Genomic DNA, 24,303 nt, shown 5'->3' with positions numbered 1-24,303 from the left:
TAGGAAAACATTTATGTAGCCACTACCCAGGCTCATTGTTCGACTGTTTACTTGGTTGCACAACTGTTTATTTGATTACATACTAATTTGAACAACCGCCCCCCGGAACATCGCCACCCCCACCCCCCCCCACCACCCCCCTAAAAAAAAAAAGACAAAAAAGACACAACCTGCTCTCACTGTATTTTTCAAAGGTCTATGCCTGAGAACCAATTCTTTTAGTTTTTAAACCCAATGTGATCTAAAATGAGTGCTTTTCAGATTTACATTTTTTCCACTTTATATTTGTTAGGGTTATACAAACGTATTGTTATGTGCTTGTGTCCTGTTTGTTTGACCCTGGAGGAGCCTCCTCCATGACTGTGGAAGAGCTGCAACTCACCGCGGACAGCGCCAGGATCTGTTCCTTCATCACTTCCTCCTCGTTGTAGCCGATCCACGGCGGCACAGAGGCATCCTGCTGCTTCGTGATGTCCTTCTTCTCAGCCACAAACTTGTCCTGCTCCTTCACAAAGTCACCGATCATCGTCTGCAGATAAGGGACAGGAAATAATCTTCAAGGTAAGCATTGGGTGGAAACCATCATACAAAGACACAAACCTGAACACAAATCAATGTAATTGTCTCAAGACAACTCCCAAGGTTACTGATTTGGTCTGAAACTTGTCTGCGTCCATGACAAATGAATGAGTAGTTAGTCCGGCTTGATGCCGATGCTAGCCCACTAAGATACCATGTGTATGTTAACTTTGTGATGTGTATATTAACTTACTGATGTGTATGTTAACTTTGTGATGTGTATATTAACTTACTGATGTGTATGTTAACTTTGTGATGTGTATGTTGACTTTGTGATGTGTATATAACTTTGTGATGTGTATATTACTTTGTGATGTGTATGTTAACTTTTTGATGTGTATGTTGACTTTGTGATGTGTATATAACTTTGTGATGTGTATGTTAACCTAATGATGTGTATGTTAACTTTGTGATGTGTATGTTGACTTTGTGATGTGTATATAACTTTGTGATGTGTATATTACTTTGTGATGTGTATGTTAACTTTGTGATGTGTATGTTGACTTTGTGATGTGTATATAACTTTGTGATGTGTATATTACTTTGTGATGTGTATGTTAACTTTGTGATGTGTATGTTGACTTTGTGATGTGTATATAACTTTGTGATGTGTATATTACTTTGTGATGTGTATGTTAACTTTGTGATGTGTATGTTAACTTTGTGATGTGTATATAACTTTGTGATGTGTATATTACTTTGTGATGTGTATGTTAACTTTGTGATGTGTATGTTAACTTTGTGATGTGTATATAACTTTGTGATGTGTTTATTACTTTGTGATGTGTATGTTAACTTTGTGATGTGTATGTTGACTTTGTGATGTGTATGTTGACTTTCTCATGTGTATGTTAACTTAATGATGTGTATGTTAACTTTTTGATGTGCATGTTGACTTTCTCATGTGTATGTTAACTTAATGATGTGTATGTTAACTTTGTGATGTGTATGTTAACTTACTGATGTATGTTACCTTACTGATGTGCATGGTAACTCTGTGATGTGCATGTTAACTCTGTGATGTGTATGTTAACTTTCTGATGTGTATGTTGACTTACTGATGTGTATGTTAACTTACTGATGTGTATGTTAACTTATTGATGTGTATGTTAACTTATTGATGTGTATGTTAACTTACTGATGTGTATGTTAACTTACTGATGTGTACGTTAACTTTGTGATGTGTATGTTGACTTACTGATGTGTATGTTAACTTTGTGATGTGTATGTTAACTTACTGATGTGTATGTTAACTTTGTGATGTGTATGTTAACTTACTGTTGTGTATGTTAACTCTGCGATGTGTATGTTAACTTACTGATGTGTATGTTAACTTACTGATGTGTATGTTAACTTACTGATGTGTACGTTAACTTTGTGATGTGTATGTTAACTTACTGATGTGTATGTTGACTTTGTGATGTGTATGTTAACTCTGTGATGTGTATGTTAACTTACTGATGTGTATTAACTTACTGATGTGTATGTTGACTAACTGATGTGTATGTTAACTTACTGATGTGTATGTTGACTTACTGATGTGTACGTTAATTTTGTGATGTGTATGTTGACTAACTGATGTGTATGTTAACTTACTGATGTGTATGTTGACTTACTGATGTGTATGTTGACTTACTGATGTGTATGTTAACTTTGTGATGTGTACGTTGACTTACTGATGTGTACGTTGACTTACTGATGTGTATGTTGACTTACTGATGTGTATGTTAACTCTGTGATGTGTACATTGACTTACTGATGTGTGTTGACTTACTGATGTGTACGTTGACTTACTGATGTGTATGTTGTCTTACTGATGTGTATGTTAACTTACTGATGTGTATGTTAACTTACTGATGTGTATGTTGACTTACTGATGTGTATGTTAACTTACTGATGTGTATGTTGAATTACTGATGTGTATGTTAACTTACTGATGTGTACATTAACTTTGTGATGTGTATGTTAACTTTGTGATGTGTATGTTAACTTTGTGATGTGTATGTTAACTTACTGATGTGTATGTTGACTTTGTGATGTGTATGTTAACTCTGTGATGTGTATGTTAACTTACTGATGTGTATGTTAACTTACTGATGTGTATGTTGACTTTGTGATGTGTATGTTGACTTACTGATGTGTATTTTAACTTACTGATGTGTACGTTGACTTACTGATGTGTATGTTGACTTACTGATGTGCAGTTGACTTACTGATGGGTACGTTGACTTACTGATGTGTACGTTGACTTACTGATGTGTATGTTAACTCTGTGATGTGTACGTTGACTTACTGATGTGTATGTTGACTTACTGATGTGTACGTTGACTTACTGATGTGTATGTTGACTTACTTATGTGTATGTTAACTCTGTGATATGTATGTTAACTTACTGATGTGTATGTTAACTTACTGATGTGTATGTTGACTTTGTGATGTGTATGTTGACTTACTGATGTGTATGTTAACTTACTGATGTGTACGTTGACTTACTGATGTGTATGTTAACTCTGTGATGTGTATGTTAACTTTGTGATGTGTACATTAACTTACTGATGTGTACATTAACTCACTGATGTGTATGTTAACTTACTGATGTGTATGTTAACTTACTGATGTGTATGTTGAATTACTGATGTGTATGTTAACTTACTGATGTGTACATTAACTTTGTGATGTGTATGTTAACTCTGTGATGTGTATGTTAACTTACTGATGTGTATGTTAACTTACTGATGTGTATGTTGACTTTGTGATGTGTATGTTGACTTACTGATGTGTATGTTAACTTACTGATGTGTACGTTGACTTACTGATGTGTATGTTGACTTACTGATGTGCAGTTGACTTACTGATGGGTACGTTGACTTACTGATGTGTACGTTGACTTACTGATGTGTATGTTAACTCTGTGATGTGTACTTTGACTTACTGATGTGTATGTTGACTTACTGATGTGTACGTTGACTTACTGATGTGTATGTTGACTTACTTATGTGTATGTTAACTTTGTGATGTGTATGTTAACTTACTGATGTGTATGTTGACTTACTGTTGTGTATGTTAACTTACTGTTGTGTATGTTAACTTACTGATGTGTATGTTAACTTTGTGATGTGTATGTTAACTTTTTGATGTGTATTTTAACTTACTGATGTGTATGTTAACTTACTGATGTGCATGTTAACTCTGTGATGTGTGTGTTAACTTACTGATGTGTACGTTAACTTACTGATGTGTATGTTACCTTACTGATGTGCATGTTAACTCTGTGATGTGTATGTTCACTTTCTGATGTGTACGTTAACCTAAGTGCATGGTGACTTACTAATACCTAACAGGCACTTAGGTTGTATACTACAAAGAGATCATAGCATGGATAGGAACAAAACACAAAATAGATACAATATTACTGTTGCTGTTGACACAAGAAGGATTTGTAGTATTATTTTGCAATAAAAAAGGAATTATGACATTCACAAATACAATATAAGTGTGTGAGTTGTTGAATGTTGAATAATAGTACTTGGCTTGACCATACCTTTTCTTCAACTGTTGTTTTGAGTTGTTTGGCTGTATCTGCCACTGTCTTTCCCGCAGCCTTGCCGAAGCTGAACAGGAAGCCTGTCAAACAAACAGTCAGTGAGTGAGTCAGTATGGTTTTACCCTGCTTTTAGCAATATTCCACCAGAATATGGGCTTCACACAATGTACCCATGTCAGGATAAAAAACAAGAAGCCAAGCAGGACATAATTCAGGCAGTGGATAACCACTGATAACGATAAAGACAAAAACCTTTTTGGAGCTGTGCTCAACTGGTCTTGTAGGTCCTATCATGAACAGAACAAAGTCAGATAGAAACTGCCTCCTACGTAAATTTAGTGGTTATCTGTCATATCCCTAGTCCATACATAACAAAACACAGGCAAGTGTAACGTTACTTTCCAGTTGCACAATGGCTCAATTCCCTTGACAAAAATTGTCGACATGTATAAGACCTAAATATTCTCTTACGACTTGCCGGCTATAAATGAGGATGTTCCATGGACAACACAAAGACATATTACAGCAATTATTTGTTTGTTTGTTTGTTGTTTAACACAGCACTCAGCAATATTCCAGCTATATGACGGCGGTCGGTAAATAATGAATCTGGACCAGACAATCCAGTGATTGACATCATGAGCATCGATCCACGCAATTGGGATCAAGGACATGCATCAACCAAGTCAGCGAGCCTGACCACCTGATCCTGATAGTAGCCTCTTATGACAAGCATGTCGCCTTTTACGGCAAGCATGGGTTGCTGAAGACTTATTCTACCCCAGATCTACAGGGGTCTTGTAGCAATTATGAATTATATGTTTATACTCTGTTCACATCAGAATGGAACACTAATGTCCTTCAATGTCAAGGAAATAAAAGTGTTTCTTAAATTGTTTTCAGACCTTAAAACCAGTGACTATCAAGTGCATTATGCACATGATGTATTGTGCCAGAATTCAAATGTTTATTGTTTGACAGGCCTCAGGCCCACATACATTGAGTGCATACAGTATAGGATCCTTTTACAAAAGAAAATATGTTTCATGTAATGACATTCCTGCTCTTCAAGGCATACTTGAACATTTCTTAAATATAACTTGACAGAGTTTAAACCTTGATCACCTGAGGTTACCATAAATCAAGTAAATTGTTAGACTGACGGTCAAAGTACATATATATTTGGTATGTATTGCTTTTAAATGTATTTAAAAAGCTGATGCATCGGTGGATCGATATATTCCACTTCCTGATGCAAGTATCAATCACAGTTGCACACTCAGTAAAAAGTATCGATCCTAACCTTGTATTCTTAAATAAATGTTACAACAAACACTAATTAGTAGTGAAAATTAGTAGTGAAAAAGTAAATATTTTCATCCATTGCACCATACTTGACACTACCAACTGTAAATCATCAGTGGGCCAGGTATTTGAATATCCTGTCTTTGAAGCATATGGGTTACGCACTACAGATACGAGCACATACAAGTATTGTGATATGTATCGATCATGAGCAAGGTATCGTGAAATGGATCAGATCGCACTGTTGGTGTATCGTCCCAGCCCTAATGGATACAAGCGTTGCTTGAAGTAGGAACTACTTTCTAGTTGACCTCAGGAGGTCACTTGATTATGTCTATAAATAGATCGGTGTCAGCGATTCCACGATATATACAACCTGTGCAGTGTTCCCGTTGGGTTTTGAAACTGCCTAACTGTTGGACTGGCAACTCTAAAAATTAGCAGTCCCCTCTAATTTTTGTAAGTCCCAACTTTCAACAAATAAATGCAAAGACGTCATCTCTGAAGTAACTCAGTTAGATCTACACGTCATTCACACAAAGTTCAGTCACAATTTTCTCGTTTTTTTCCAGTATTTCGAGACTAATTCACCACAAAGCGAACCGAATATTATTTCCTTGCACAAAAAATAGAAAACAGGAAGCCCTGATGGTAACAGACAAGCTGACTTTGTACGAAAAATATACTTAACCGAATATCACCAATGTTTTGTAAACAACAAAGATTTATAAGGTACTTTATTTGCCGGTCCACAGGGACTGGCAGTCACATGAATTACCGGTCCAAGCCTAATTTAACCGGTAAAAAACTGGTAATTACTGTTAAATGGGAACACTGAACCTGGGACTGTAATACTTTAATAAAAGCATAAGAAATAGCACAACAATAATCCTAAAATGGCAACATGATACAGGATAATATAGGATGATACTTGACATGCTAGAAGCAGCACTGAATGCACAATTCATGCATAGATCAAGCACAGATATGTCACGGTGCAGCTTTTCTGCCCGTTAGTGTTTACTGTTCTTCAGGACCGATCCTAATCGACAGTAATCTTTAACTTCCCAAGTTGATCCAGTCCATTCCCATTTCAAGTCAGTTCAGTTAGACTTGTGGTCATGTGACTATTGATTAACTGATTGAGTGAACACTGAGAAGGAACAATGTTGTGTCTGCACCCTGGACATCGCCTCAGCAGTTATATACTGCAAGCAACTATTGATCCCACTGTTCACACATACAGCTGTCTTATCCACTGACGTAGATTTTACAGGGTTATTATTTACGAAGTTCTAAGATTTCATTCACTGAACATTTTCTGAAGCCTGGAGTTTATCAATTTTTCATTTTTAGCAATATTCCAGCAATATCACGAAGGGGGACACCAGAAATGGGTTTCTCACATTGTACCCATGTCAGGAATCGAACCCGGGTCTTCGGGGTGACGAGTGAACGCTTTAACCACTAGGCTATACCCTACCACCCCCACTGAACGATGGGAAATCTTCCTTTCTGTTAATCATCTAATCCTCAATTGTCCAGTGCCACCATACCTTTGTTTAGGGATTGACACCATCTTTTCGTTTCTCTTGCACTTAAGTGTAATTTGATTGGATGTCTATTTTTAGCGCTGTGTCATTCCAATAGCACACACAACAAAGCCATGGTAGAGTGTGGGTCGTCATAATACACTGGATAATCAAGTAGGATGTTTCACAGCATCAGTGAGACTTCATTCTAACTAGAGAACCAGAGATCCTAATACCATTTGAATCTCGTTTTACTTTTGCTCGTTTTCATGAGAAAAGAGAAACATTTATCTGAATATGATTAAGAAAACTGACACTTGTTAGAAAATATTAAAAAAAACAACAAATAAGCACTTTGCTTAAATACAACCTTAGAAAAGATATACTGGCGGTGTCACATGACTTTCTCTCATAAACAAAAGTCCAAAAACACGATGATGCACAATAAGCTCTGTCATTGCTTACCATCTGTCTGTCATTTCTTCCCAAAAATACAATTCTAAAAACATAAGTTAGCTATTTTTCCAAACCTGTATATGTTACAAAATCCATAGTAGGTATAAAGTGTTAAGGATAAGGATGTTTAAAACAAATTTGGGGGATACTGGTTTACGTCTGTTGGCAGACGACAAATAGATAAAAACATTTCGTATTCATTTCAATGATTAAATAACTGAGTGCGATACCAGGGATAACAAAAACTGTAATTTGTATAACTAAAGCATTGAATGTGATCACATGCTGTTTAAATGATAGCAATAACTGGTACAGTTAGTCGACGGGAAAGTTCTATTCCCGTCGTTTTGATTTCCTCTACTTGCATCATAACAGAAATCTACTCAAACTTTTTTCCACGGACAGAAATAGCGTATTTATGTTCATAGTTTCACAAAAATCAAAGTTCTAGCAACAGTCAACTTTATACACAGAATTTTTCAGAAATAACACGAACACGATGGCGTGAAGTGGTCGCTAGCCAGTTAACATTTCAGTATTAATTTTTCAGGTTCTAACTGGGTTTGGTTTGTTGTTTAACGCCGCACTCAGCAATATTCCAGCTATATGCAGCATTCTGTAAATAATTGAGCCTGGACCAGACAATCCAGTGATTGATATCATGAGCATCGATCCAAGCAAATGGGATCGATGACATGCATCAACCAAGTCAGCGAGCGTGACCACCCGATCCCGTTAGTTGCCTTTTACGACAAGCATGGGTTGCTGAAGACCTATTCTACCCCGGAATCTTCACGGGTCTGGTTCTAACTGGTTCTAACTGGGACTAAACCTTGTGAGAATGACTGAATGACTGAGGTAACCTGTAAATAAACAGTCAGGACAAGAAAATCAAGCGATATTGTGAGAAACATGCCACTCCGTCATGGTACACTGTCAACCAAGTCATGTGACCACCTGATCATCTATACAAACCCAGACGCCCAATGGGAGAAACACACCAAGACCATATGAGAGTCACAGGCATCTTGTGAGACTGACATAAAGTAATAATAACATCCGAATCTGTCATCAGACACCAAGTCTCCCATCCTCATCTTCCCATGTTAATGAATCATGATACTGGATCCATGCACATCCATCCTCAACAATTTTTATAAATATTTAATAATATTTATCTGGCTACTTGCAAATATACTTTGGCAACCATTTTCACATAATATTGCTATGTTTACTGCAAATATCCCCTAACCAAGAACACTTTGAAATACAAAGTGCAAACCGTTTAAAGAACAGAATGGTATTTAACACTTTGTACATTAGACATGTCACATATGTATAACAGCATAGGTAAAATATTACGATATAAAACATAATACAGAATTGAGACTAGGGCTGTTACGATTCACTCGCGTATTCGGTGAATCGAAACCGTATCCATTCATGAATTGAATTCGTTATTCGTGGCCACTAGAATCAAATATTTATGTATATGCAAGCATGTGCATTTACATAAAAATATCCATAAGAACATATTACATGCATAGATTTCTTCAAAAGGAAACACTCTTATACTATTTAATTTGACAGTATTGTGGTCACTGGTCATTGTCACATTTGAGCAGATACTAGAACCTGTGTAAGTGCATTATATAAATGTATAATATATTATAATGTATTAACAAACCATGTCAAATAATTTATGTTGTTATTGCTCCACTGAATATAACAAATATTTCATCAGCTTCTGACTTGTTATTTTATTCGTGAATTAATATTCGTATTCGTTACCCTATATTTGTGATACAAATCGTATTCGCCTCATAGTGTATTCGTTGCAGCCCTAATTGAGACTATAGACATTACACACTTTGCCAACGAGGATTGGTGTGTGAGTATACTTTTACACTGCATGTTGAACAATGTTGCAGGCACACCAAGCCCCTTTCTACAAACTGATCTTAGCGCTAAGATGATCATACCTCCCATACTTGAACACGGTTACGACAGTCGCACAAGGTCGCTTTGGGGTTCGGATAATGCACCCATACAGGGAATCGAACCCTGGTCTTTGGTGTGACCTGGGAACCCATTAACCTCTACCCCACCCTTCCCCGTTAGCATATTCAGGGTGACAACAAACAAAAGGTCGCCTGTGAATAATCAGCATTTTATATATGCGTAGTTTCTGCCACATTCATTGGCCTACATCATGTACATGCGGACATGTGTTATTCGCCAGAGAAGCATATTGATTCCAAGTCAGATCTGATATTTTACAGTATTGACTCAAGCAGCTGTTGAGTTGCTACAAATAGAACAGGAATTACCAGGAAGTGGTGTTCCCCAAACCTCAGATGTCTCCGTTTGTACCCTTACATTATTGTAGCTAATATGGTTTGATATATTGAATCTGATTTTGTCTCTTTAAAATATATTATGAAACAATTACTGACTTTATATGAGGTCAATGCCTGTTTTCATGCACCCTAAAAAGCAATATTGACTTCAGACTGTCAGGGGCTCAACACTCATGACAAGCTGATTTGGGCATTGGTAAGCATACCAAGGGACAGGACTATCTGAGAGCTTAACGTCACGTTCATGATTATTGCACTAATAGAGTGAGTGAGTGTGTGGTTTTACGCTGCCTTTAGCAATATTCCAGCAATATCACAGCGCGGGACACTGGAAAAATTGGTTCACACATTGTACCCATGTGGGGAATCGAACCCGGGTCTTGGGCGTGAACACTAATAAGCGATGTGCATGCACGTTTGTGTGTGTGTGTGGCTGCTTGTACGAGCCCGGACTAATGCCGATGTGAGAAGTGCTAGCCCACTGAGATACCAGACGTCAAGAGATTGTACTTGTTGTTACCCTGCCTGGTGCTCAGCATTAAGTGTATAACAAGGACTGGCTGGCTCGGAGTCAGTATACTGTGTCTGAGTGGGGTGTCCATGTTAACTGCGACATGGTATTTCAGTGAGCCAGCACAATATAGCTAGCTTTAGTCCAGACAAGTACTACAGCCACACTCACACACAAACATCACTATATTTGTGTGATAATCTTGAACACAACTTAAATCCACATTTCACCTCACCCCGCCTGCAGGCTCCATATTTTATAGCAATGAGTAATATCTTTACCACTTGGCTAACATTGACCTCCCAAACCTAGACATTTATCTAGGTCATGTTTATGTTTACATATGGAAATGTTGGTTGGGCAATGTGGACGTCCATTTTGACTTACATGACCCTTTGATGTTGATCAAAGATCACAATCACTTCAACTTAGCTGCTAGCAGTGAGATTTCGTCTTGTTCTCAGTCTCAAGAGGTTGAGAACCACATCAAATGAACTATTCACCTCATTTACAACATTTACCTTACTAGCATAAGATCCAAGGTATTCTTGACCTTTTCACATCTATTTACTTACTGATTTGCTGCAGGAAAGTCATGTACATCATGTACATGGGTATAAACAAGTGAATATTATAAATCTTTCTGAAATACATCAAAATCAATAAAATCTATTCTCCAAAAGATTGAATCTGAAGGTTATCTGTGACCAACCATGAGACAAGGGACCTGTGAAAATTTTTGACTTTTCATTATATTTTAAAACTGCAGCATATTCGAAACAGAAAAATACAATTCACATGATTTACAAGCTTCACTTCATAGTTATTACAGAGATACATGACTTCACACATGGTGATCTTCACTGAAGCAAGTTGATGCAAACATCATTATGACATCACATCACAATTGTATCCTAGCAGCCATAAGGTCCCTTTTCTCCTAGGGTCACATATTAACATAATGTATACAAGTACAAACACTGACACAGTTATTGCGTTTTATTATCAGAGTTATAACAACTATTTAATTACATTTGATTAATACCTAATGGAATAATGGCCATTTGAAATCCAGTGGATAACATTAATGTAGACCCAATATGTCTACTGAATGTATTGTCATTATTGCAAGGTAAGCAGAATGGAGAGTAAAAGTCAACAAAACAAGTGTTCTGATAAATATTGATAAAACTTTAAACATAATGAAGATGGTATGCATTTTGAATGCTGAATCTATTTCAAATGTAGAATACCAATCAAGAAAAGGATTTGCAAAGCAGTTAAAAGTCTTCCTCTAGGTAAGACTGGAAGAGTAACCAGCCTTTAACTTTAACTCTTGTCAAGAGTATTTATGTTATGTTTTAATTCAATCTTATTATCCCCCAATAATTCATGACTGGAAAACAATCTAGGGATCTACTTGGGTCTATCCAGTAGACCTGTGGACTATCTGGAATAACTTTGGGAGTCCCAGGCAAGAAAATAGGGGTCGGAGGGTAGTAGGGGTGGGACGGGTAACTCGGGTACTCGGGTCGGGGGGGGGTGTAATGAGTAGGACCTGGGTATCCCGGACTACCCACGACTACGACTACCCGGACCCTTGGTTAGTCACGTGAGATATTGTTTAAAGACAAAATTATCTAGAACTAAATGTTTAAACTACAAGACACAAATGTTCGCAGTTCTTTCTGACTACTACGCCCATTCCTTCTGACTTCTATATGTTTGAATAAAAATAAAACTTCAGTCAACTTCAGTGTATACACCAGATTGTTTTATACGTATATTTAAACATATTTTGCCAGGGCTACGGTCAAACTTTCCTCAATCGAACAATTTGTACCTATCTCTTGAGACCTACAATAGGTACCCGGGTAGGGTCGGGTAATAGGGGATGGGTACCCAGGTAGTAAATTTGGACTCGTCCCAGCCCTAGATGGTAGGGTAATCACTGCAACCTACTTGATGTCTTCAGGCTGGCCACAAGCGGCTTACTACAGATGACAAGCGAGTTTTAGTCACCCAATATCACTATGCATGATCAGAAGCATCCATACATTGCCTGGTTTGAAACGAAACTTGGAGAATGACTGAAGAAAATCGGATTTCTATACATAAACAGCATTTTAAGCTAACATGCATGTTACCATGGTTACAAAAGAAATATTCTAATGATTCACAGAATAATACTTTTCTGCTTCCCATTGAGTAGAAGATGACTAACAAGGTCCATCAACATAAGTCTTGCCTCTGGATATATTAAACGTGTTGAAGGAGTGAGTGAGTAAGTGAGTTGGGTTTAACGCCGCTTTAACAGTATTTCAGTCATATCGCGGCGTGTCAGCTTAATGTGGGAGGAAAGCCCGAAGTGATGCAGGTCTCTGACCATGCTGACGTTTACCACTTCGGTGAAACCCACAAGCACGGGTATGGTGCTGACAAACCTAGAAACATAATCGGGGCGAACCGGGATTCGAACCCACAATCATTGGTTTCTGTCGTGCCCAAGGGACGCAACTCTGCACAGCGATTAGCGGCGCCTTAGACGACTGGGCCACCCGTGCCCCCATGTGTTGAAGGAACATGGTTAGGTTATTATTGGAAAAATACACAACTTGGATCAAGATAATCTTAAGCATGTTAAGAACTATTGGTCAATATTTTTGTCAAAGGTACTGAATAATATGTTATGTGTTATAGCACACTTCTCCAAGAATCATCTTCTCAACAAGCTATAAGACAGCCAACCCCTCTCTCTATACTACCGAAACCGACCTATTGAAGATACTAAATGATGCGGTGAGTGTGTTAGACACTGGTAAACTGACTTCTTGGGTGTCACTGGATCTAGGCATGCTAAATGCAGCCTTCGACCCCATTGATTCGGATAAGCCTATCTTGACCATGAAACAGGAAATGGGAATTGATAGAAATGCCCGGAGCTGGTTTGCCTCCATCCTGGCTGGCTGCTAACAATCTATTGTGATCAACGATGAAACGTCAGGCAAAGCACTTGCAACGTCCCCAGGGTTCTGTCCTTTGTCCATGCAACCCCTGGTATATTTATAAGGCAGTGTCCCGATGTGCATGATGTAAGGTCTGACAAAATAAGCTGCTGTGTCTAAAACTAGAAACAGTGTCCAAGGCAGTGAACACAGCCCTTTCATGTTTTCTGACTCATAAGTCATGATACTCATCAGTGAAAGAATACTTCCCAGGGCTCAATTTAGCCATATAAAAAAAACAAAAAACATGCACCTGTGCAACCTATTATTGAAAATGCAACATAGTACTTATATGTCTTTTTGTCTGACTACTAACCCTTAGGGACCCATTCAAAAGTTTGATGGATTTAAAACTTAATTCTTTAAGTTTTGAGATATACCTCTCTAACCACCCCCCCCCAAAAAAAAACAACAACAACAAACAAACAAACAAACAAAAAACCAAAAAACAAACAAACAACAACAACAACTTAATTCCGAAATGTTGAATTTCTGAGTCTTGTTACCTCTTTTGTCACGCATTCATGTGTTTTGACTAGTTTTTTTCCACAACATTTATAGAACAAAGTTTATTTACTAGGTGACAATCATTTGTAGGGCTTTTATAGATTGGAAGTCATCAATGACAACTCCTAACACCATATGAATGAAAATAGGATCGGTTTAGTTCAGTTACTTTATAAAACATTTAGAAGTCAAGTAAGTTGATTTTGTTGGATGGAAAACTTGCAGGGCCATAATCACCCCCACCCCTAAACTTAAGCATTTGCAATGAGCATGATAAGGAATAAAGATTTTTTTTCTAATTCTCCAGCCATCAAGCCCCTGCTGCGGACAAGAGTTTTACGATTGGAACCATGGAACTGAGCTTGTGTTCATGTTGATTCAAGTTTGTTGTTTTGGTGTGTGAGAACAAGTGACATCTTTTATCACTGACCTTCCATAAAAGGATCTACTACCATAGAGTTGTGTCTAACTGTGGAAGTGATGGAGTTGACACATAGCAACTTTTAACATTCTAAGAAATTGGAGACCGTCTCCGTGGTCTAGTGGTAGAGCGTCCGCCCGGAGAGCGGAAGGTCCGGGGTTCGATCAACGGCCGCATCATACCAAAAGACATCAAAAGACAGACTTGTTGTTACCTTGTCTGGCGCTCGGCATTAAGAGGCTAAAGTCTGGTCGGCTCGGAGTCAGTATACTGTGTCTGAGTAGGGTATTCATGTTAAACTGCGGCATGGTATCTCAGTGAGCTGGCACTATAAATTGGCATCAGTCCGGACTAGTACAAGCAGCCACACACACACACGTGCATGCACGTCGCTATATAAGTGCAATAATCTTGGACGCGACGTTAAACCCAATTTCACCTCACCTCTAAGAAATTGGAGTGGCTTAATCATGTGTAACAAAATGGAAGGCAAAATTGCTACATCAACTGTCAGTGAGATCATGTAGTTATTTCTTCAGATTGTTTGATAGGTCACAGCCATTGATGGTAGCTTTAGTATCTGGCGGTGATTCATTTCACAGAAGCAGAAAAGCTTCTAGTCCTCAGTCTCTGAGGTGAACTTTTCACCTCATTTATAACATCTAGCTAGCTAGCATAAGATCCAAATCTTTTTACTTCGTGATTTCCTGCAGCAAAGTCATATATATGCATGAATGAGAGAGTGAAGATAATTACTCTTTCTAAATCAAATATAAGTCAATAAAATCTATTCTTATCCAAAAGGTTACATTAACATCATATATCCCATTACCATGATTACATACACTGACACAGTCATTACAAATGTTGGATTAAATTTTATTATTACTTATTAGAATAATGGCCATTTGAAAGCCAGCAGATAACATTAATAGAGGATTATGTACATTTACATTATACAATCATGTGTTGCATTAAGTTATGTTTCCTGTTCTGTGTTACAGATCTCCATCATTTGTGATGTCGAATAAAGATATCTCACAACAGTATAACACCTACTCATTTAATTAATGTAGACTTTAGGTAGCTTTAGCATTTGTCTGAGATTCAAGTCACAGACACGGAAAAGTTAAACATGAACAGCTCTGCAATCTTGTCGTTTTGTCACCAGTCATTATAAACTGTTTAAGTTAACACAGAATGTCCACGTTAAATGTCATTTGACATCATAACTACAGGGGTCAATTTAACTCTGGCCCGTTGGCTCATGTCCCTGATGGCCAGTTAGAATTACAAAAGTAAACATAAAGTAGATGGCCCATCTTGCTAGCCAAAATTTCACCCCTTATCTGTGTTTGTTTAATGTCTTAAATAGATCACTGCTCATGAATCAGGTAATTTCAATAAGAAATTATTGAAGGGGGATGAGGTTGTGTGAATGGTTAACTCAAAGATCATCTTGGTAGAATGACACAACAGGCTGCCATTGTTTTACATCAACATCTTTATTTGAACATAAAATCACCAGAAAATGAGGCAAATGAAGCCAAGATTTAATCTCAGAGTGCAGGAAATGATGTTTTAGGGGGAGGAGTTCTGAAGTTTTCAGGGCCCCTGGGTAACTCAGTAGTGGCCTCAAACATTTATTTTGGTGCCAGTTAGTTTAGAGAGAGGACAGTAACTTTTGAAAGGAGCAAGCGCTGCTGGCTACATATGAATTTGTCTTTAAATCTACCTCTGTGTCTATGATCCTGTCAAAACAAACTTGCCGCAGTGTCAAATGAGTGATTTTATTTAAAATGGGATGTTCCACCCCCTTGTTTTTCTTTGTTCTATTTCCAAACAGGGGAATCCCTTAGTGTACGACAGAATTAGACAATAAACCTGGCACCCGTAAAATCCCCTTGCTTTGACTGTAAATGTGTTAGTGCCTATGCATTTTTTATTCGTGAACTTCCGTAAATATGATAAATGTTCCTTCCGGTCATGAGCATTCCACGCACGGCATTTCATTGCATGAACATACTGAACAGTATTATATGTCTGCAAGCTCTTGATTATGTATTTAGCCTGCAACCTCAGGGTATCGCGGTACTTGTCATGTACGCTAAACGGAACAAAATGCACTCACTAACCTTTATGTTTATTCGTGTTCTCTGTATCAGATATCATTCATGTTATCAAACAATGCATATTTTACTTATAAAAGTTCATTATTTACATCAGTAGCTCCGGGTAAAGGCCGGGCCTCGCGCTCAGTTTGACAAGGGAGAGAACTCCATCGTATCTCGGTACAGAGAAAAGTTGTGTATGGAGATCCGAAGTGGACAAAAAGAGGACATAATTCTACCAACCACTTGGTATGATCATGCCAGACATCAGTGATTTGTCCAGACAAGTGCAAAGACAGCACAAGTAAAATTCTAAATGTGTTATCAGCAATAGGTATTCAATGCATATTTACCGAAAAGTAAGAGAAAAATATTTTTATAAGTCAACATCAAAATATCAGAAATGATATTTTAAGATTGTTTAAAAAAAATTGGATGACAATAATTTGTCACAAAATGGAAAAATGTTAAAAGTCAACAATAAATATATAAAAAGCACTCCTCGTATGCCCAAAGTATGTATTTATCTTTTGGTTACTAGTGAAGAACGTATTTCTAAGTTTGGCATTATGGCCCTTATGATCTCCCAATAGATTCTGGGCACAGAGCGGGAAAAAATGTGCGGACTACGTAACTTCCGTTACCTCATTAGTCGCCATGAATATGCAAGTGATCTAGTTCAGGTCGATAGAGAAAGTTTACTTGGGGAACTGCGGGTTATATCGTTGGCCATTGATAGATGGGGGTAAGGCATTATTACAACAGATGCCAGAAATATGTATCAACGGATTAATAACTCCTTACTTACAGCAAAATTTCACATTCCGAGGAAATTGAAATTGTTTACGAAGTGAGCACTTCCTGGTTACTGATTTGCATTAATAGACAGCCGCTAAGAGGCGTGTCCCGCGTGAACTACCGGAAATCACAAATGCCGCGATACGATGAATGCCGCGGTACCATGGGGTCCGAGTATATGTAGGTAATAAGTTATTCAGGACAAGAAATCAATGATTTATAATTATTATCTCGCCTCTTTGTTTACACCTAGCTTGTACAATGACTAAGGGGTAGAAATCTTCTGTCACTAAAACAGCACAGGTATTATCGTAAATTAAAGAGGGAATTGTCTTCAGCGTTCATTGTTCTCTCTGAACAGTGCTCAATGCTGACCTTTCTTGACATGCATGATTGCATATTCCCAGCTGTCCTTGACAGTAATTCTTAATGATGACCTTTACATAAGATCACTGGTGCCATTTAAAGATGTATACAAATCTACGTATAGCTAGTATTTTGAGTGGTGATATGTTATGTTAATCAAAAACGTCAATAGAATTATGATTCCTTGAACAATATCTGATGACATGGATATTTTTAGATGGTGTTACAACTACCACCTGTAACGACTGGTGTTTATAAGCACTGATAAGGATATAAAGAATAATAAAACTCACTCCCAAACTCTTTAGCAGTGTTGATGGCATTTGCAGACAATTCCTCGAGAGCTTGTTTTGCTGTCAGATCTTCTGTGTCGGAGGCAGAAGTAGAGTCTTCTGTTTTCGTGTCACTAATGCTACTGACACTTTCCGTTGGGGACGAAACACTAGTGTTTTCAGATGTCTGATTCTCTTTATCGTCGTCAGAAGACGTTGGTGAAGACGGTTTTTCACCAACGCCAAGCCAGCTCGACACGGAACTAAACATACTTCTTGACAATGGATAAAATTACAGCTGATTCAACTTCGCAAATGAATCCCACCTGGGCATAGGTTTATAAACATATGTCACGTGATCAAGCACGACGAATATTTTTAGCTGCTATTTTTATATTTGCTATATTATTCTGAATTAGGCTCTTGGTTTCTTAAGAACTAATATCATAAAAAAATATAATGGTATATATATTAGAAGCTCTCCTTGATACGAGAAAATACGATATGTAAATATTCAACATGGCGACCTTCTTTGGAGAAATTTTGCCAGTCACGTCCCGTGCTGTTGACGATGATGATGAAGATGAAGATGACGTACCTGTTGCAAGGTTTTGTTCGTAATTTATGTAACAAGTGTACACTATCCTAAATGCGTCCGTACATACATTCGACAGTTCATGGTCCGTTTGCCAGCATCATGTTTCCAATGACGCACGTGATTTCTTATGACTGTGTCACCTATTTTCGTGGTATCATAAAATAGTGTTTTCAAGCATGATTGCAGGTTAGTAGAATTCCATGTCGAGTACTTGACTACTCAGGCCTCCGTAGGAGGATAGTGAGGATACAAACAAACTCTCAAAACAACACTTTGATGTTTTTTTAATTATTTTTTTTAAATAAACAAAAACGTACGTGCTCAGTAAGCTGTCTTTTTGCATTTGTGGAAGATCATATCAATGATGTCAGTAGCAATGCAGTTTACTATAGCGCAAATTGGCTCAGGCTGCCGACTGTGGCTCTCGCTTCACAGATCTCGCGTGCCTCTTCTGCTTCACAGATCTTATGTGCTGAGTTGGGGTTTAGAAAGTTTGAATCCGCGAAGAAAAAGCCATCCATATTTTAATACTTTCAAAGTTGCATAATTTGGCTTATTCAGTTGTATTTGTGTTTATTATGACATACAGTAAACAGTAATGTTTGGAATGATTAAATATTGTTATTGTTTGTGTCAGTTCCTCCTTTGTACACTGGTCGTCTAAGACAAGAGAGGAGATGGAGAAGACTGCCACTAAGATGCTGCCATGTGATACACTCATCATTGCTGTGGGACCAGCAGCAACAGGTAAGAGCTTCTAAATAATCCTCCATTATCGACCTGGTGACAACCCATGCTTGCCGTAAAAGACGACTGCTCGTCGTAAGAGACGACGAACGAGATCAGGTGGTCAGGCTCGCTGACTTGGTTGACGCATGTCATCGTATCCCAATTGCGTAGATCGTTGCTCATGATGTCAATCACTGGATTGTCTGTCACTATTATTTACAGACCACTGTCATAAAGCTGGAATAATGCTGCGTGCTGCGTTATACCACAAACAAGCAAGCAACCTGGTAACTGTTAGCCAGAGGTTTCAAATATTATAATGTGTGGCATTGAATGAATTTGAAAACATATGTTTAATCTCCCAAATGGCTGGTCAAGACTCCATTATTTACAGGCTTCTGTCATATGGTGGCAATATTGCTAAGTGTGGTATCAAACAACAAACAAAAGTGATATTGCTGAGATATTAATATTGTTTTAAAGCAGTGTGCAACCCTCTCCTTTTCCATGTTCACTTCTCTCTAAATTGATTATTTGGTTTCTGATCTTGGCTTCAGGATTCACACAAACGTTCATAATGCAAGACAGATATGAGACACTAGGAGGAGTCTTCAGCGGTTTGAAAGATCGAGATATTGTGACACTTGGTCAGCAGTCACCGACAGACAAAACATGCTTCCTGTACAGATCCCTTGACAGTCCTGGGGTGGTCGTGTGTCAGTGTAAGACTGATGTAACACAGGAACAGTGCTTCTCCTGGGTGGAAGAGGTAGGATGATGGTGTCGATGATGCCAATAAGGATTGTGAAGTTGATGATGATGATGATGATGAACAGAGCTCGATTTAGATCTGTAAAACATGCAGCAGAGCAACATATTATTGAAAAGTGGAACCTAATATTTATGTCTACATGCACCAAGTAAATGTAAAAGAAAATCAAATTTGTGGCTGACTATCCCTTACCGCCCCAATCTTTGAACACAATCAATACCTCGAAACTTTATGTACCCTACTGTAATTTGTCTTGCTTTCTTGGGCTTGATGTCATCAAACTGTGGGTACACAGTATTATGTGCACTGGTTCCTATTGTGTGTTACAGCAACACATCATTAAAATTAAAATCTTGACACTGTCACATGTCTGGTGCAACTAGGTATTCATGTCAACATGCATCTGGTGCAAGTTAAATCAAGCTACTTAAATCGAGCTCTGATGATGAGAAGGATTTTGATGACGATAATGAGGATGAGGATTGTGAAGTTGATAGCTATGATGAGGATGATGATGAGGATTGTGAAGTTGATAGCTATGATGATGATGATGATGATGATGATGACGATGACGATAATGAGGATGAGGATTGTGAATTTGATAGCTATGATGATGATGAGGATTGTGAAGTTGATAGCTATGATGATGATGGTTGTGAAGTTGATGATGGTTGTGATGATGATGATGATGACGATAATGACGATAATGACGATAATGAGGATGAGGATTGTGAAGTTGATAGCTATGATGATGATGGTTGTGAAGTTGATGGTTGTGATGATGATGATGATGATGATGATGATGATGATGATGATGATGGTTGTGAAGTTGATGATGCTCACAATAAGGTCAGTGAAATGTTTATTTCTGAAAAAGCCCTCTGGCCCTGATGATGGTTGTTCATTTGCAAAAAAAAGTCTGTGCAAACAAACCTGGAGTCTACCAGCCCAATTTGTGGACTGGTATAGTCTGGTCTTAAAATACCAAAAGAAGTGTTACTATAATCAGGCTCTTGACTGGTGTCTGAAGTCAAAAACTGCAGTTAACAGTGTGTGAAACATTATCATGATCATATGCGCAGGAACAGTCTGCTTTCTTTGTTGTTTGTGTGGAAAAAGTTAGTGCCAAATCTGTTTAAAATGCAGAATGTTTACTAGTTTTGCAGTAACAATGTATTTGTTTTTGTCAGGGAATGCTTTATCCACCATTTTAGATGGCCAGAGAATATACATATGCATTTGGGACTTGTATCTAATTATTTTTCTAATTCAATGAAGAATGAACAGTTGGTCAAATCATTGTCAAATAGGTAGATTTAGATACTTCATTTTATATTTTAGGTTGATAAAGAAAATAAATAATTAAAAGCGTTCCCTTATCACATGTATCAGACTTATCATTACAATTTTTGCACATGGTTGGTCCAGTCGTCTTAGGTGCTGCAAATTGCTGTGCAGAGTTGTGTCCCTTAGGTATGCCAAAAACCTATGATCATGCAGGGTTTAACCTTGACTTACTCCAGGGGACCCCAAATAGTTAATTTTAAGGGTCCTTGGCAGGCAATATGATGGTCCTGTAAAGTAATGAAATGGTGTAGTGTACTGCACGTTTAAATAATTACTTTAGAGGCTGGAATCAGAGACCATCGGTATATGGTCTCTGCTGGAATGAATCAATGATCATATGGACAGTGGTCGTGATTGATGGATGAAATGACAGACACCCTAACTGCTCTTGATACGTTGAAGGTACAATGAATAGTATCGTGTTTCCGTCGGGATGCAGTATAATGTTTCCTATGTCCTTTCTCTACATTTGTGCCATGTAAACCCTGGATCATGGGTTCAAAAGGGGGGCACGGGTGGCCCAGTCGTCTAAGGCGCTGCGATTCGCTGTGCAGAGTTGCGTCCCTTGGGCACGCCAGAAACCTATGATTGTGGGTTCGAATCCCGGTTCGCCCCAATTATGTTTCTAGGTTTGTCAGCACCATACCCGTGCTTGTGGGTTTCACCGAAGTGGTAAACATCTGAAACCTGCATCACTTCGGGCTTTCTTCCCACATTAAGCTGACACGCCGCGATATGACTGGAATACTGTTAAAAGCGGCGTTAAACCCAACTCACTCACTCACTCAAATCCAAAATTCACCGATTGTTTTTCTAGGTTTGTCAGCAACATCAGTGAGCTGATGGGTTTCTCCAAAGTGGTAAACGTCTAGCCCATCATCACTTTGGGGACCGTCCAGAACAAGCTGACATGTGACATCACTGAAACACTGTTCAAATCAGTTCACCAAACTCACTCACCCTCTCATTTCGATTTTCTTTTCAGGTTCTAGGTGGTTTTGAGCTGTCCAGTTGTTATGTGGCTGTGCTGTGCTCTCTGATGACAAGTGAATATAAAAGTGACATTCCAATCTCAGAACTCACAACTCCATTTTTACGAGGGTTGAAGACGGCACATTACCCAGCATCCCCTGCCTGTGCGATCCTGGAGCAGCCCAGTATGTTGACCGGACTGCCCGCCCAAGGTGAGTCGAGCACCTGTGTCAGGGACATATACTGAAGGAAAGAAATAACGGAACTATAAATGCAATTGTGTAATGGAATATAGAGTACGTACACTATGCTTGCCATAAGACGCGCGTGTGTTTGTGAATGTAAAGTAATGTAATGTAATGTCTCCATCCCAGTGATGAGCTACTGCCAGGTGCACGGGGTGAAGGCCATCGTCTACATCAGCTACACCGACTCCATCTTCCTCGACCTGCCCACGATGAAGATGTTTAAACCACTGCTTAAAGCAACACCTCTCAAGGATGTTGTTAAGGTGAGTTAGTATTTGTAGAGGTGAGTTTAAAGCTACACCTGTCAAGAATATTGTTAAGTTGAGTTGAGTATTTGTAGAGGTGAGTTTAAAGCTACACCTGTCAAGGATATTGTTAAGTTGAGTTGAGTATTTGTAGAGGTGAGTTTAAAGCTACACTGCTCAAAGTTATCGTTTAAGGTGAGCTTAAAATGATGCTCAAATCTCAAATGACTTTTTGAAGGTGGTTGAAACCAATGTCCTTGCAAAGTTTTAGCTACTTCTCAAAGCTCAAAGAATTTTGTGATGGTGAGCTTAAACTATTGCTCAGTGTTTTAGCCATGGTTAACCCAGCCCAGCTCAGAATATTTTTTTTACTTAATTGCTAGAATATTACTGACTGTGCATAAAACAATAGTCACTCAGATATATTTTGTTACTTATATTATTAATAATGGAAATAAACAACATCAATCCTCTATGTTCCAGAGCAATCCTCAAGGCGACAAGATGCTGCTGAAAATTGTTGACCAACACACAAGTCAGAACACACTGTATTTGTAGTGATCTGCGCTGGGCACTGGCCTCCTTTGTTAACACTCGTATAGACAGTGCTTAAGATGAAGGCTGCGGACATGTTGGAGCTTACCGTGAACTGCCAGTCACTGCATCAATTAGTATGCTGTTCAATCTATCTTCTGGCGGAAGGGTAGCCGAGTGGTTGAAGGTCGGCTTGTCACACCAAGGGCCTGGGTCGAGTCCGTTGTGGTACATGGGTGAAGCCCTTTCTTGGTGTCCCACATCAGGGCATTGTTGGAATATTGCTAAAAGTGCTGTGAAACCATCAGGGAGTAATCAGGAATATTCAGCCTGCATTGGAGGCATGGAGGCAGTAGGGTAGCACAGTGGTTCAAGTGCTTGCCTGTCACATCAGAGACTTGAGTTCAAGTCCCAACATCTAAACAAGTACACCCTGTTGAAGTAATGGACCAACTAATGACCTCTCTCTACTATGCTTGTCGTAAGAGGTGACTTAGGGGATCGGGTGGTCAGGCTCGTTGACTTGGTTGAAGCATGTCATTGATCCCAATTGCATGGATCGATGCTCATGATATCAATCACTGGATTGTCTGGTCCAGACTCGATTATTTACAGATCGCCGTCATATAGCTGCAATATTGCTGAGTGCAGCGTTAAACAACCAACAAACCAGTTAGTCACCTCTTACTACAAGCATAGGTTGATGAAGACCTATATTCTTCCTCTGAATCCCCACGGGTGATGATTCAGATGCTTCAGGTGGTGTAGTGATATTATTTTTTTAACCAACAAATAAAACCATGCCCTGCTAACACTAAGAGGGGTGCAGGAGTGCGCTCAAACCAACAAACATTCAGATGACATTGGTCAAAAGACGAAGATGCCGATTCCATATTTGGAGTAGCAGAGGAACTTTCTCACAAAGCACGACAAAATTTTAACTGACGTTGAGATGATACTTATTTCTGTTACTGCATTAAAACCAGCAGTGGTATGGAGTTTATACAACCCTGTGACATAATTTACATGATATATTTTTATCATTATTATAATATTGCTTACTCTTGCATAAACAACAGTTTTTATTCACC

At 38.5% G+C, this 24,303-nt stretch overlaps 2 protein-coding genes across 7 annotated transcripts in view; one reads left to right on the top strand and one right to left on the bottom strand.

Moving 5' to 3' along the window:
• LOC124138990 (synapse-associated protein 1-like) overlaps positions 1–18,108 on the bottom strand; it is a 58,764-nt gene extending 40,656 nt beyond the window's left edge. For all 6 annotated transcript variants that reach the window (XR_006861725.2, XM_046505932.2, XM_046505928.2 and 3 more), the window contains exons 1-3: positions 17,789–18,108; positions 4,121–4,203; positions 383–529 (exon numbers count right to left, since the gene is read on the bottom strand). Coding sequence is in view for 5 of the 6 variants with exons in the window: in XM_046505932.2 (XP_046361888.2) it covers positions 383–529; positions 4,121–4,203; positions 17,789–18,038 (480 nt within the window). In the remaining variant the exon portion in view is untranslated. The remainder of the gene's footprint in view (positions 1–382; positions 530–4,120; positions 4,204–17,788) is intronic.
• A 137-nt stretch (positions 18,109–18,245) lies between these two features.
• Positions 18,246–23,806, top strand: LOC124138991 (proteasome assembly chaperone 1-like). Its single transcript, XM_048383881.1, has 6 exons — positions 18,246–18,375; positions 19,003–19,112; positions 19,652–19,863; positions 22,199–22,397; positions 22,560–22,696; positions 23,162–23,806. The coding sequence occupies exons 1-6, from the start codon at positions 18,287–18,289 to the stop codon at positions 23,234–23,236; spliced, it is 822 nt and encodes a 273-aa protein (XP_048239838.1). The 5' UTR covers positions 18,246–18,286; the 3' UTR covers positions 23,237–23,806.
• Positions 23,807–24,303: the final 497 nt, after the last annotated feature.

The sequence above is a fragment of the Haliotis rufescens genome, unplaced genomic scaffold (genome assembly GCF_023055435.1).
Source record: "Haliotis rufescens isolate VD_foot unplaced genomic scaffold, xgHalRufe1.0.p SCAF_5, whole genome shotgun sequence".
NCBI classification, from domain to species: domain Eukaryota; kingdom Metazoa; phylum Mollusca; class Gastropoda; order Lepetellida; family Haliotidae; genus Haliotis; species Haliotis rufescens.
This window is presented reverse-complemented; position numbering and strand designations above follow the sequence as displayed.